The following is a 14262-nucleotide window of genomic DNA, read 5'->3' as shown; positions in this document are numbered from 1 at the left end:
TTGCTAAAAAATATCTTGCCTAAAAAATATATGCGGCGGAGACGAATATTCTGATGACCAATAATTTATGGTAAAAAAAGAAAAGAAGAGAAAAAAAACATAGTTATTGTAAATATTTTGATCTTGTTGGACTAGGTCACTTGTATTAGGGACATTGAGGATGGGAGGGTTTGGGGGACCACTGAGACTTGAGGTCCATGTTACAAGGTTCATGAATCAATGAATATTTCACACACAAGTGTGATACTACTATAGCTGTCTTTGTCTTTATTTTATGTTTCCTCTCTGTTGTCTTTAAAGTCAAAAAAGTTATTATCATCAATGCCAATCAGAGAATATGATGAGAAAGTTTGAGTTTTTGCAAAGAAATAAAACCCAACCAAAACCCACCCAACTCCCACTATTCATTCTGCTTTTACCTTTTTTTGTATATGCACACCAATATTTCACTCTTCCCCCTCCCAAACACAAATGATTTGGTAGGTTATGATTGATGTAAGAATATCTTTATATGCTTTTATTTATTTTTTTATTTTATATATATGATCGTTGTAAAATGTTTCACCACTTTTAAGAAAGGCTAAAAAAAAAAATAGTAATGTTAGAGATAATACAAATTTAAATACATAGGATTTACAACTAAATGTGTTACCAATCACAAAAAATGATTTATATAAGAAAATGCTATAGACACTATAAATTTTACTACGTAAACTTTTACAAATTGATGTGATAATGAATATTATTGGTAGACTACAACATTTTATTAAGTGCATATTTGAATTACTTTGTGTAACTGATGATACATCTTTGTAAGGGTAAAATTTGTAGTATTCCTAGCATCATTCATTTAAATATTTATTTATTACTTCTTAAAGTGCCACTGATTACATTCATTGTTACATCATTTGCAAATTTTTCTAACTTGATCAGTATTAAAGGTGAGTTGAGCATCAGTTTTAAGCTTTAAACTTTTATATATAGGTTTTTAAAACTTCACTTTTTCCTACATTTTCTTGTTTTTTCAAATTTTTTTTAGAGTATAAGCATATTTTAGTACACTTTCAAATTATTTAAATAATATTTAAATATAAAAAGACCTACTTAAAGTGATCGTTTTCCGCTCCAAACGTGTTGAGCCCTCGGCCCTGGTCTAGACCTCATCTAAATTAAGATTTTTTTTTTGGGGTGTGTCCCTACATCTAGATTGATTGTTTTTAGCATGATGGGATGTGTCGGCTGTGACAAATGCAACTGGATTAGGATAGGTGAATCCTGCTGGCAATGTTTGATATATATTCTCGAGTCTCTGAACTTGGCAGAGCAGAGTTGAGCATCCCCACTTGCTAGTTGCTGCTAAACGTGTCAAACCATCTCTCTAACTATGTACTTTAAAAAAATGTTTTATTCTGTAAGGAAAAAAGAATAAGCCGAAGAAAACACATTGATTGAAAGAAGCTGCTTCATGAAGTCAAAGAAAAGCGCTACAGATTACAGAATTCGTATATGCGCCTAACACTTCTTTTTTCTTTTCTGAGGTTGAATTCATGAAATCTCACCTTGAATCGTTTCTTTATAGATGCTCTTTGATTTAAAGATTATTGGCAAAAAGATAGAAATTTTCTTGTATTTTTTCTCAATGAAAACAAACCATATTTGCCTCAACTCTTGACTAATCGATAAGTACAGGACATAGTATGTTTACATGCAACATTTAAAAGAATCAACCCTCCAATCACAAGCTCACAACTAAAATAAGTGAAAATGGTTGTTACAGACAATAAGTAGGGGGGGTCATAGAATAAGAATTCTGTGTGTTCACTAGATGTGAATACCTCTGAACTTCCAGCCATAATACTGTTTCATTAATAAATGGGTTTTGACAATTTTCCATCATAGTGCCCGAGCAACACTTTTGAACTCATTCAAGCAAGACTGGAGTATCTTTTGACGCTTCTGAAGAGACTGTCGTTCGTTCTGTAGTACATCAATCGCGCCAGGGGCAACAAACATGTCCATGAATCTCTCATCATTCACAGCAAACAAATCCAATCCAAGTGCCAACACAAGCCTATCTCGGCTGCACATTGCAGAACAGATAACAGGTTGTTATGATCAGTTCCTTATATTAGAGTACAGAAAATGATTCTGAAAAATTCAGAGACGTTTAAAGTCTAAAACCAGGAATTTTGCTAGGGACAAAGGCCACAAGAAATAGAACAACAAACTATAGTAAAACTGTAAAAGAATGTTCCATTCAATTAAAAACCCAGAAATCTCTCATTATTAAAGGAGCAAACTAGCAAAGTGAAATAGAAATTAATATAAAATGAGCTAGTGTACCTCAGACATAAATCAAGTGAATCTATGAGATATGCATGCAATTTGAAAATGATTCTGAAAAATTCAGAGACGTTTAAAGTCTGAAACCAGGAATTTTGCTAGGGACAAAGGCCACAAGAAATAGAACAACAAACTATAGTAAAACTGTAAAAGAATGTTCCATTCAATTAAAAACTCAGAAATCTCTCATTATTAAAGGAGCAAACTAGCAAAGTGAAATAGAAATTAATATAAAATGAGCTAGTGTACCTCAGACATAAATCAAGTGAATCTATGAGATATGCATGCAATTTGAGAACAGAAGTTTATGCAAATTTAAAGAAATGGTTTGCACAAAGTAGTGTCATCTGAAATATGTGTAACATAAAACTGACCAAACAAATAAAACCAAGCCTTAAGAAAGCTTGATCCCCTCAAGCCTATGATGGTCTAAAGAACTAGAGAACTTTTAGGTAACCTGTAAAGATAAATTCCTGATCCCTTCAAGCCACAAATTTAGAACATGTGTTCTGGTATTTCCATAAATATAAATGCGTTTATGGATGCAAAGTTAATGTCGAAAGATAAACATGCTTACCAAGGGGTTAAGAACCCAGAATTCAATGTGGAAGCCACACTTCGCTCAACAAGAACTTCACGTATCCGTGCAAAATGATGTGCAGCTGTTGAACAGATTTCTGAGTAAGCTGAGCCTGATCTTAAACCGCCATCACCAGTTCCAAATAAAAGACCACCACCATTTTGAACTCTCATGTGATCAGCATTTCTGCTATTCCCTGTCAATCTTGAAACTCGTTTTCTCACTCCAACATCAATGCCATTACCAAAGTCTTTCTTGGCCCCTGCCAGTATTGCATCACATGGCTGATCAGGTGAGGGGGTCTCAGGCACAGTCATTTGGCTATCTCGGAGAGCTTCTCTAGCTTCTGTACCTTTTCCTGGTGTGGTTTGCTGTCTGTTCCTTTGCGGAGGTATGTTCTCTTGATCTCTCATAATTTCATCATGAGCTGCTGATCCTCCATCAGTTAGCTCAACACAAAACGGACCAGCTGACTTGTAAAAAGAGGTTGCACTTGAGCCAAAACCACCTTGAAAATCGTTCTCATAACAGACATGCGAGTATGGGCTTGTCACTGAATCAAGGTGGTGCCGAACTAGTTGCTTGCATTGTTTGGCCAGGTCCTGCATAAAGCGATTGTAAGCATGCCTTAGAGCAGCATGAAAACCAACATAGCCATCCATTTTTTCTGATTTCCTCCCATCTGCATGAAAAACAAATTCCAATGGTTTTACGATCAGTTCTATGAACTTAAAATTCAGACACTCCCTCCCCAAGATAGACCTTTTTCCTTTCACTTGGAAATTGAAGGTTGGTGTCCTATATTCATTTCAGGATCTATGCATAGACAAGGTAAGAAATACATAACTAACAAAAATAGTTGATGTAACTCAGACATCAGATTACAAAACCTGAACTCCCACAAACATAATATATTTACATAACTAATACATTTATGCATATTTCTTGTTCCCTATTAAAATACCATATGCTGAACAAGAATAAGAAAATCACTCTGAGGTTACATAAATAAAGAAAAAGAAACTTGGCTGAATCCATCAAATCTCTAATCCCAAGTCTTTGGGTTGGTGATAAAGTAAAATTAACTAACCATGAAAGAAATGTGAACAAAGAATTAAATAGCTTCTTACATTCCGAATCACGACTGTGATTTCTTTCTAGAGCAAGATCATAGAGATTCCCCAAAACAAAAGCAAGCCGATCACAAGCAGTGTCAAGAAGAGGAGCAAGCCATGATCTGGCAGCAGCACGGGCAATTTCTGCAGCAGCTTCAGTTACTCCTCTACCCCCACCTCGGCCAGCATGGGCAAGTAATATATTTGCCACCTGCCAAGGGACAAAATAATTTAGTTCAAAGAATCAAAACCCATCAATCCCCAGGTAAATTGCACTTCTAGGATACACACCTTCTCCCTTGACACTGGGGGGCATTCAATGGAATAAGCAGCACACCGAAATTCATGCATCACCCTTTCAAAAGCAGCTCCTCCATAGAGCCGAAGAGTAGCATTGGGAGGCTTTATATCTGCAGTAACTCCAGGCCATCCCCCAAGACCACTTTGTGACTGCTCCTCCATTGTTGTCTTCCCCCACTGCTCTGGTGCAGGATCTGCTGCTCCATCAATTAAAGCTCCCTTTACAATAGACATGTAGATAAATTTTTTAATCAAATATCCAAGACTTAAAAAAAATTTAAGAAAATGAATCTTATATGATACTTCCTGGATTACTTTTTACAGGTAGTAATAAGTACGAAGTAATTGGGTGATATTTGCAGAGGTATGGATGATTGATAAATTATTCAAACTTTCTTTTCCGAAAAAAATTTGTTTTCTTTTTGAGTTTTCGTGTCCTATTTTATTTTGGATTTTTGTGTGTGTGTGTGTTTGAGAAGGGGGGGGGGGGGGGGGGGGAGGGGGGGGGGGGTGGGTTTATCAAATTAACTCAAAAACTCGACTGCTTGAGCTAAGTAAGCCACATTAGCGATAGAAGCATACGTTGTTAAGTGGAAGTAGACAAATCATGAATAGGATATGACTTGACATGAATTTGTCAGAGTGATTACTCACCACATGATTGCTGATAGAAGCTGCATACAACATTGCAGATCTTCTAAGATGAGCAATATCAGAAGTGGCCTGAATTTTTGATTCCATTTTCCCCAATTCAGTAGTAACTTCACTGCAGCGCTGCTCAAGCAAAGCTAGAGTTGCTGGTGCAGCTTCTTTATATCTCTTATGAAGCTCGGACTCCAAATAATCTCTCAGACAGCCAAAACCAATATGAGGCCTGAACTTTTCCTCATCGAAACCACCCTTAATACCATCACGCAAGTGACGCAGAACTTCCAAGTCCACCTGAGATATTTGCCGGCGGAATTCATCATTTGAAATGGTGCTCTTGTCCTTTGGTAGGGCCACATAAAATGGGCGCGTGTTATCTCCCAAGTAACCACTTGCACTCAAATATCGGTCCACCTCCCACCGGTCACTGAACTCCTGCATATTTATATACATCTCTTATAATTAGGGCCATTTTTTCTTAATAATACTATTTTAAAAATTATTTTGTTAATTGGGATTGTTTTAAAGTTATTTTTGGATATAGCCTTATTTGAATCTTGCCACTTGGAGAGACGAGTTGAGTACTCCACTGAAAACATGGAAAAAGAAGAATTTCACTAAAACACAGAACTCGAGTTCAGTGCTGGAACTCATCTCTCCAAGAGGTGAGATTCAAAAAAGGCTATTTCTCAAAATAACTATTAAACATTGCTATTTTGCCAAATATATATTTTTTTAAAGAAAATACCATTTAGCAAAAATGAACCTTAAAATTAGTATTCAGAAGTTTATATAATTACTTCAAGAGAAACCATTCACTTCCACTGCTTGATGAAAACAAGATTCTTTTGTAATTTGTACATCACTAAAGCAAACCTCAACAGCAAAGAAGGCAAACATCGACTCATTTGGAATCCATTGAGAGCATAGATGATGGAAGCACCAACTGTTACAAGCTTAAGTAACAGATTGAGCATTGGAAGCATTTGCCAATGGTGGATTAATTTCATGAACCATTATCTTCTTAATATTCTCAATTTTGGTTTAGATAAATAAGAAGAATAAGATTTACTTCGAGGTAAACCTTAACCTTCAAGTTATTCTAGCTAACAATTTGTTAATTGGAAAATCATGAAAATTTTTATTAATTGTGTACTTTTGAATTTATACACGAAATTTCAATAAGATGAAGATAAACTCGAACTTCATAGGATTTGCCAACAAAACAAATCATAACTCATCATAATCTAAACTAATTCAACTATCATTACTTACTGAACACTAATAAAAATAAACTAAACACATAACACCCACTGATCTATATTATTAATTATTTTCTCTTTTCTAAAATGCTTGAACTTGCTTATTGGAGATTAACTCAATAAAAGCCATAAGTTCATACCTTGAGACGATTATCAAATTTGGAGACAACAATTATTGTCCTTCTGAATGTAGGATCAATTTCACGAATAGAATCCAACCACAACGACGAGCACCACTCCACACTACTCTGTTGAAGGAACAACAGAATGCGATGGGGAGGACTAGCCAATGACTTCACCATGTCAAGAATTTCCTCTGGCGTGGTTTCTGGTTCTCCCTTCTTTGCCTGCCAACAAAGTTTCAAACCGAAAATTCATATAAGAAGATAATAATTTCAAGCATTCACTTGCCCAAATATATAGTATATACATTAAGGAGAACCCACCTTAAGAACAAAGCCTGGGGTATCTATAATAGTGAGATTAGGACAATGTGCGTATTCAGCTCTCATCACAATTGGCTTAGAAGAAACTGCAGTTTTAGTCTTCTTCAAAAGTGCTTCAGTTCGGGACTTTATGATATCTGCTATTGCAGATGCCAAAACAACAGGACTTCCATATTCTTCAGAATCCTCTTCCTGTATTCAATTCTCAACCTTGAGATAGAGACAGAGAACTAAACACAGTGAAATAACCATTGCATATGTATTCATTGCCACCACATGTGACATCACCAACATAAAATTTTACTAATGCCCAAAAAAAGCCCCACAAGTTTTGAGATGTCAATGTTCAAAATCCCAATGTGCTTCTTCTTGTATTATTAGTTATCTGATATTTAATTCCTTCAAAAAAAGAAAAGAAAAAAACCCTTTAATCTTTTATCTCCCAGTTTTTAGAAAAAGATCAATTTCATGTTTCTTCATTGTGTCAATCAACAATTCACCATAACAATTAAATACACAATTTTATTTTTATTTTTTTCCCTCCTTTTCAAAAATTTGTATTTCTCAGTTTAGCTGTGGTTTATAGGCAGCCAAACTAGGAATAGAAGTGTAATACTGTTATTCTAAAAGCAGCCTTAAACCTTAACCCCAGTTTTGAGGCTAGTAGTTTCTTATATTTTCATGGGAACAAGAAAATCAATTTCTGAAAGCAACCTAGTTAGTTTGGAAGCGAAGCAAAGCAAAGAGAAATGGAGAAGGAGGACCTGAAAGCGGCAGCGGGGATCGGGGGCGGAGGGGTCGTGGACCATCTGGAGAATGAGGGGTCGGCGGGTCCCCATCTCGACTTCACGGACGTTGAAGCGGAACCCTAGCAGCGCTTCTAACAGTGAGCTCTTGCCGTCGGACTGTCCACCGAGGGCCACGATCTCTGGGATCGGTACTTTCTCTCCGAATGCCACTGCCGCCGCTTGCAGCCGGTTGTAGGCCTCGAAACGGGCAGAGTTGTGCTGAGACTGAGACTGCTGGTGGTGCTTGCGAGACATGGATGAGGCAGAGGCCGACTTGTCCGATGGGGTCTTGGTGGGTGTAGCCATGAAGCTATTGGGATTGGTGGCCATTGGAGAGACAGAGAGACGCTCAGAGGGGTTGAGGATTTCTTTTTGAATTTGAATTTTGAATTTGAATTTCGTTCATATGAAAATGAAAGCCGTTGGGAGGGAGCGAGGGTTTTTCTTTTTCATTTTTAATTAATCTAAATTACAAATAACACCCTTACTTTGGGTAAGTTTCAAAATTTCAGAACATGTTTGGCCAAGGTTTTTTCATCACTCAATTTCCATCATTCATCACTCAATTTTTCACACTCGTTTGGCATCATCACCCAATTTTCATCACTCAATATTTTTCACATTATTTGTGGACCCCATACCTGTCAGCCGGTGCAGCTTTTTTTTTTTTTTTTTTTTTTTTTTTTTTTTTTTTTTTTTCAGTACCCAAACTCACCAAAGCAAAAAAAAAAAAAAAAAAACCCAGAATTGAAGACCGAACAAGTGAAAAAAAAAAAAAAAAAAAAGTCAAAAGGTGGTCAAAAGTTACGGTTGTGGGTCCCCTATGTGTGTTTAATTACAATATTGCCATTGAATGATGGAAACAGAGTTATCGTTTGGCCGAACAACCTTTTTACTATGAGTCCCACAATTTTTGAGTTATGAGTTATGGAAACTGAGAATTGAGTTATCAAAATATTGAATCCAAACAGGCTCTCAATTTTTTACTCCAAAGCTAGGTTTAATTTCATGTGTGCAAATTAATCCTAATTACATAATTCAAAATAAAAATACACTATCACAACATTCACAATATTATGGAGGAAAAGCAAAATCAAATCAATGTAAAACCATGAAAATTAAATTAAATCTAACAACACCTACACATAGTCCTAATGGCTTGGAACCATTGCGCTGCTAAACATATTTGATGGTTCAAGAGCATATACCTATCCTTCACCAAAAAAAAAAAAAACAATCTTCAAATTTGATCATTAGTTATCAATCCAAACAACACAAAATCTTTTAGAACATATTTTCCAAAAAATATCATAATATATATAATTATAAAGAATTGATGAGGATGTTGTTCAATCTAGTATGAAAAGTATCGAAACTAATAAGGATGATGATAAATCTTGATTGCAACAAACATCTAACTCAATTAATTGCTACACATGATGTTATACTATTGAGTGGAAACAATTTAATATCTACAACTCATTTTTTTTTAAAATAAATATTTATAATCGAATTTAGTCATGAATTAAAAGAGGTCAACACAAAATAATAGTAATAACATAATTCTCTCTTGAAGTTACTGATCCTTTGATTTAAGTTTTGTTAGGTCATTTCACCCACCTTGTTTTGATTGACATAACTGCAATTAATCAATTCAACTAAGAGGTCGGTCAATAGTTCACTTCAAGTTTAGATGAAAAGCAGGGGCGGCTTGATGCATTTGGGGGCCTAAGGCGAAAATTGATCATCTTATTTAGATGCAAAATTACTACTAATTAACATGAACTACATAGAATTTTTTTTTTTTTTTTTGAATTTTTAAGACAAAAAAAATTTGACAAAATTTTTCATACTTGTTGATGTGGTAGATTGATAGTGGTAAGTAAAACAGTGGTGTTAGTCGTAGATTTAGATGAAAACTAGTAAAAGTTTGCTAATTAAACTCTTATTATTATTCTTTTTTTTTTTAGAAGTGCAACATTCACAATATTTTTTACAACAAATCCTAGATTTTAAACTGTTTTTTGTTTTTTATTTGAAAATACCACTATAATTATTTTTTTGCCATCAACAATAGGCTGTAATAACTTGCTACTTAGTATTAGTTGTACAAGTGTTGTGAAAAATATTGTGGACGACGTTGCATTTTTCTCTATTTTTTTTATTTTTTTTCATCTAATAAAAAAATTTATTTTATTTATTGATTATAAATAATCCTATTGGTTAAAATTTAGGGGCCTTTTTTTTACTTGGGGCCTTAGGCGGTTGCATTTTTTGCTCCACCATAGAGCCGGCCCTGATGAAAAGATGTATGAATTTCCATTAAAAAAAAAGATGTATGAATATTCTCAATAATCCATATTCTCTTTTGCAGATTTACATTTTATTATAATGTGATTCACATGCTTTAGTTTATTTCATTTTGATATTTTCGTGATAACATGTCAAACACATGCTTGTTTGTGTGATTTTCTTTGGATTTTGCAAGTTTAAGGTTTTCAGCCCAAAGTTGTGTACGCCTATTATAACCGGCATACACCGCTGTGGCAACTATAATATAGTGGTGTATGTTGGAATGATGCAACCTTATGCCCTGATTCTTTCTTGTTTGTTCTTATGTTTTTATTTATCTAATTTCATTCTATTAGTGATAAGATATTATACATATAATTCAAAATTACAAATAATGCAAAATAGGAATGAATTCAAGTAGAGATATGGTAATGACAAATTAGAATGAAACTAATCAGACTGAAACACGAAATCATACTCTCTTCAAGGAGATTCAAACCTTTTGTGGTTGGCAAATTCCACAAACTAGTTCAACAAAACTTCAATTCATGTCCTGGCCCCTTTACGATAGAATAGCCTGGCCGAATGGTCATATAGCTCATGCCAACTCTGCGCAAGTGATTGAACTGAAAGCTCTATCAAAGAAACACTCTTCTTTACTCACAAAATAATCTATAAAAATAACACTCTATACACACATTTAAAAAAAAAAAAAAAATTTATTACTTACATTTTTTTTATGTGCGCTTATAAAGCACTCTACGTACACTTTCAAGAGTGTTAGTAAGAACCCCCCCCCCCCCCCCCCCCCCCTCTTTTTATAGAGATAGTTACAAGCTTATTATATATTTATTTATCTTATTAACATAAACCAACATGTTCAAAATCTAGTGGCGTATGCTAGCCACTAATTAATAATTGTTAGAACATATGTGATTTAGGAACATATGTAGTTTATGTAATTCGCTAATCCTTTGACAAAACGTACTTTACTTGTAATTGGGTAGATCTAGGATGAGTTTAATGCTTCAAGAAACAAGGTTTTAAGTTCAATTGTTAAAGCCATGTAAGTCTATCCAAGAACCAAGTCAGAAAGTTCTATTCATTAAAACTCGACAGCTAGCATCTATTGAGACATAGAGAGCTGATTGAATCCCGTCGCTTGACAGCTTCTTGACAGATAGGTATCTATTGAGGTTTATGAAGTTCAGTTTTTCAGGACTGTTTTTCATCCAATCCGTGAATGTATGTTTGGGCTTTCTTTTCTCATGACCCTAAACATATATAAGGGTTATTTTAAAGGCCATAAAAGGCGATGCAAGTTGCACAAGAGTACAATTCCATAGTGTGAAGAAGAGTGACTAGAAACCTAGTTTTGCCTTAGTTCTTAAAGAAACTGTTGTGTTTGTACACTTTAGGGTTTTGTGACCATGCAACTTCATGATCTTTATCGTGTGATGAACATAAAAACTTTGCAACCAACATCCTTCTCTAGTTGGTGATTGAAGTCACATACTGGGATTCGAGCACGTACTAGGAGCCGTGCATTGAAAATGAGAGATTGTCACTACAGAACAAGTCCAATTAGGTATTGGGGTAAGGGTTTAACTGTAGGTTAGTATAAAGTATTAGGATTCCTTTACTTGTAACTGCTTGTTTTGATAATAGTAGATTCTCGGGAGTGGTGATCTTAAAATTACTCGGTGACTTTTTTGCCGTGTAGGTTTTCCCCATTCGTAAACAAATTACCGTGTCAATTTATTTTCTGCTGCATACTTAGTTTAGTTGGTGATTTTTTTTGTGCTACCACGCACTTTGCATATTAATTTGATTAATTAATAAACTTGGCTAATTAATCAATACAAGGGGCCAATACGTTTTTGGCCTATCAAGTGATATCAGAGCAGGCATACTCTGATTAGGGTTAATCTTTGCTGTGCGATCCATTGACCTCTGTTTGTCATGGATAGAGGACAGTATCTTATTATACCTCCTTTATTTGATAGCATTAACTATGCATACTGGAAAGTACGCATGAGAGCTTTCTTGTAATCTTTAGATGAGAAAGTGTGGCAAGTTGTGGAGATAGGCTGGACTAAGCTTATGGAAGCGTCGGCTGATTGGGATGATGCTAAGATCAAGGCGGCAAACTTCAACAGCAGGACATTGAATGCCTTATTCAGTGCGGTCACAAACGAGGAGTTTAAGAAGATATCATCTACTGAAACTGCAAATGAAGCATAGACCATTCTCCAGACAACCTATGAGGGAACAAAGGCTGTTAAGGACTCCAAGCTTCAAAGTCTCACTACTAGCTTCGTAGAAATTAATATGGAGGAGGATGAGTTGTTTGATGAGTTCTATGCCAAGCTCAAGGATATAGTGAACTCAGCTTTCAATCTTGGGAAAATCATTCCTGAACCCAAGATTGTGAGAAAGGTGCTCAAATCTCTACCCGAAAGATTTCATGCCAAGATCACTGCGATTGAGGAATCAAAGGATATTGACAAAATTCTTTTGACAGAGTTGGTTGGAAATCTTCAAACCTATGAGTTGGGTTTGACAAGGATCGGGAAATCGAGTAAGAGCAAGAGCATGGCATTGAAGGCCAAGAGCAGTGATACTGATGAGTCTTCAGATGATGAAGATTCTAAGATAAAGTCCTATATTACAAGATAATTCAAGAAGTTCATGAAGAATGCCAATGGGAAGGGCTTTGATAATTCAAAATTTTGTATTTCTTAGTTTAGCTGTGGTTTATAGGCAGCCAAACTAGGAATAGAAGTGTAATACTGTTATTCTAAAAGCAGCCTTAAACCTTAACCCCAGTTTTGAGGCTAGTAGTTTCTTATATTTTCATGGGAATAAGAAAATCACTTTCTGAAAGCAACCTAGTTAGTTTGGAAGGGAAGCAAAGCAAAGAGAAATGGAGAAGGAGGACCTGAAAGCGGCAGCGGGGATCGGGGGCGGAGGGGTCGTGGACCATCTGGAGAATGAGGGGTCGGCGAGTCCCCATCTCGACTTCACGGACATTGAAGTGGAACCCTAGCAGCGCTTCTAACAGTGAGCTCTTGCCGTTGGACTGTCCACCGAGGGCCACGATCTCTGGGATTGGTACTTTCTCTCCGAAAGCCACTGCCGCCGCTTGCAGCCGGTTGTAGGCCTCGAAACGGGCAGAGTTGTGCTGAGACTGAGACTGCTGGTGGTGCTTGCGAGACATGGATGAGGCAGAGGCCGACTTGTCTGATGGGGTCTTGGTGGGTGTACCCATGAAGCTGTTGGGATTGGTGGCCATTGGAGAGACAGAGAGACGCTGAGAGGGGTTGGGGTTGGGGTTGGGGATTTCTTTTTGAATTTGAATTTTGAATTTGAATTTTGAATTTGAATTTCGTTCATATGAAAATGAAAGCCGTTGGGAGGGAGCGAGGGTTTTTCTTTTTAATTTTTTTTTTAATTATATCTAAATTACAAATAACACCCTTACTTTGGGGTAAGTTTCAAAATTTCAATTTTTTACTCCAAAGTTACGTTTGTTTGGAGTGAAAATAAGAAGGATGGAAAATGGAGAAAAAAAAAATAGGAGAGAAAATGAGGTTTGTGATTTTAATTGTTTGGTTGAGATTTGTGATTAATTTTAAAAAAAAAAATAATAATTTATAGTTATAACTAGAGAGGGGAGATTTCCCTCACTGAATATTTTAATTTCATTTGTGCAAATTAATCCTAATTACATAATTCAAAATAAAAATACACTATCACAACATTCACAATATTATGGAGGAAAAGCAAAATCAAATCAATGTAAAACCATGAAAATTAAATTAAATCTAACAACACCTACACATAGACCTAATGGCTTGGAACCATTGCTTTGCTAAACATATTTGATGGTTCAAGAGCATATACCTATCCTTCACCACAAAAAAAGAAAAAAAAAAAAATTTCAAATTTGATCATAACTTATCAATCCAAACAACACAAAATCTTTTAGAACATATTTTCCAAAAAATATCATAATATATATTGTGGGGCCCAACGATTTATGGGCCAAGCCTATTTATTCATGGGGAGCCCTAAGGCCCAAGCCGAAGAGGGCTACAATCCAAACTCAATAACATAAAGCCCAAAATGGCCCAGAGATGTTGCCGAGGACAGTTCAGTCCTCGGCAGGCCCAAAATCCCACCGAGAAGAAGGGCAAAAACGGTATAGGAATAAGCCTGAAAGAAAATCCAAAATATCTAGGAAAAACTGCCCTTCCCATGCAAGGCTCTGACCTAACAGAGTCGTATTCGTCAGCTTTATCAACCATCCCCAACGACTTTGGGTTTGGATTGACGGGACAAGTATCAGTCTTGGAAATGTCGACCCTACACGTGGACGAAGGAAAGTGAATGTAGACTAATATAAAAGGAAAAAATAAGTAATCTAGAGGGGGGGCTGGGAAGACTGGCCAAGAAGGAAGGGCCTCCCAGTCCACCTCCAGGAGA

At 35.9% G+C, this 14262-nt stretch overlaps 1 protein-coding gene across 2 annotated transcripts; it reads right to left on the bottom strand.

Annotated features, from left to right (window-relative positions):
- Window positions 1-1640: 1640 nt before the first annotated feature.
- Window positions 1641-13130, bottom strand: LOC126695030 (dynamin-related protein 5A). Of its 2 annotated transcripts, none has more exons than XM_050391635.1 (8): window positions 12716-13130; window positions 6695-6886; window positions 6389-6595; window positions 4993-5421; window positions 4330-4557; window positions 4054-4249; window positions 2921-3605; window positions 1641-2080 (listed from the first exon to the last, which is right to left on the bottom strand). In XM_050391635.1, exons 1-8 carry the CDS (start codon window positions 13067-13069, stop codon window positions 1894-1896), a joined length of 2478 nt encoding a protein of 825 aa, XP_050247592.1. In that variant the 5' UTR covers window positions 13070-13130; the 3' UTR covers window positions 1641-1893. The 2 variants fall into 2 exon arrangements, with proteins under 2 accessions (XP_050247592.1, XP_050247591.1); XM_050391634.1 differs by lacking the exon at window positions 12716-13130 and adding an exon at window positions 7459-7869.
- Window positions 13131-14262: the final 1132 nt, after the last annotated feature.

Source organism: Quercus robur, chromosome 8, assembly GCF_932294415.1.
Source record: "Quercus robur chromosome 8, dhQueRobu3.1, whole genome shotgun sequence".
In the NCBI taxonomy this organism is placed as follows: Eukaryota; Viridiplantae; Streptophyta; class Magnoliopsida; order Fagales; family Fagaceae; genus Quercus; species Quercus robur.
The sequence above is the reverse complement of the archived record's forward strand: the minus strand, read 5'-3'. Positions and strand labels throughout refer to the sequence as shown.

What these genes read in the sequence shown, in the direction of transcription:
- LOC126695030 (XM_050391635.1), bottom strand. Translation starts at nt 13,069, where the DNA reads ATGGCCACCAATCCCAACAGCTTCATGGGTACACCCACCAAGACCCCA. An exon ending in ATCCCCGCTGCCGCTTTCAG is followed by an intron (nt 6,887 to 12,715) that starts GTCCTCCTTCTC and finishes AATTGAATACAG; the next exon opens with GAAGAGGATTCTGAAGAATA. An exon ending in CCCCAGGCTTTGTTCTTAAG is followed by an intron (nt 6,596 to 6,694) that starts GTGGGTTCTCCT and finishes CTTTGTTGGCAG; the next exon opens with GCAAAGAAGGGAGAACCAGA.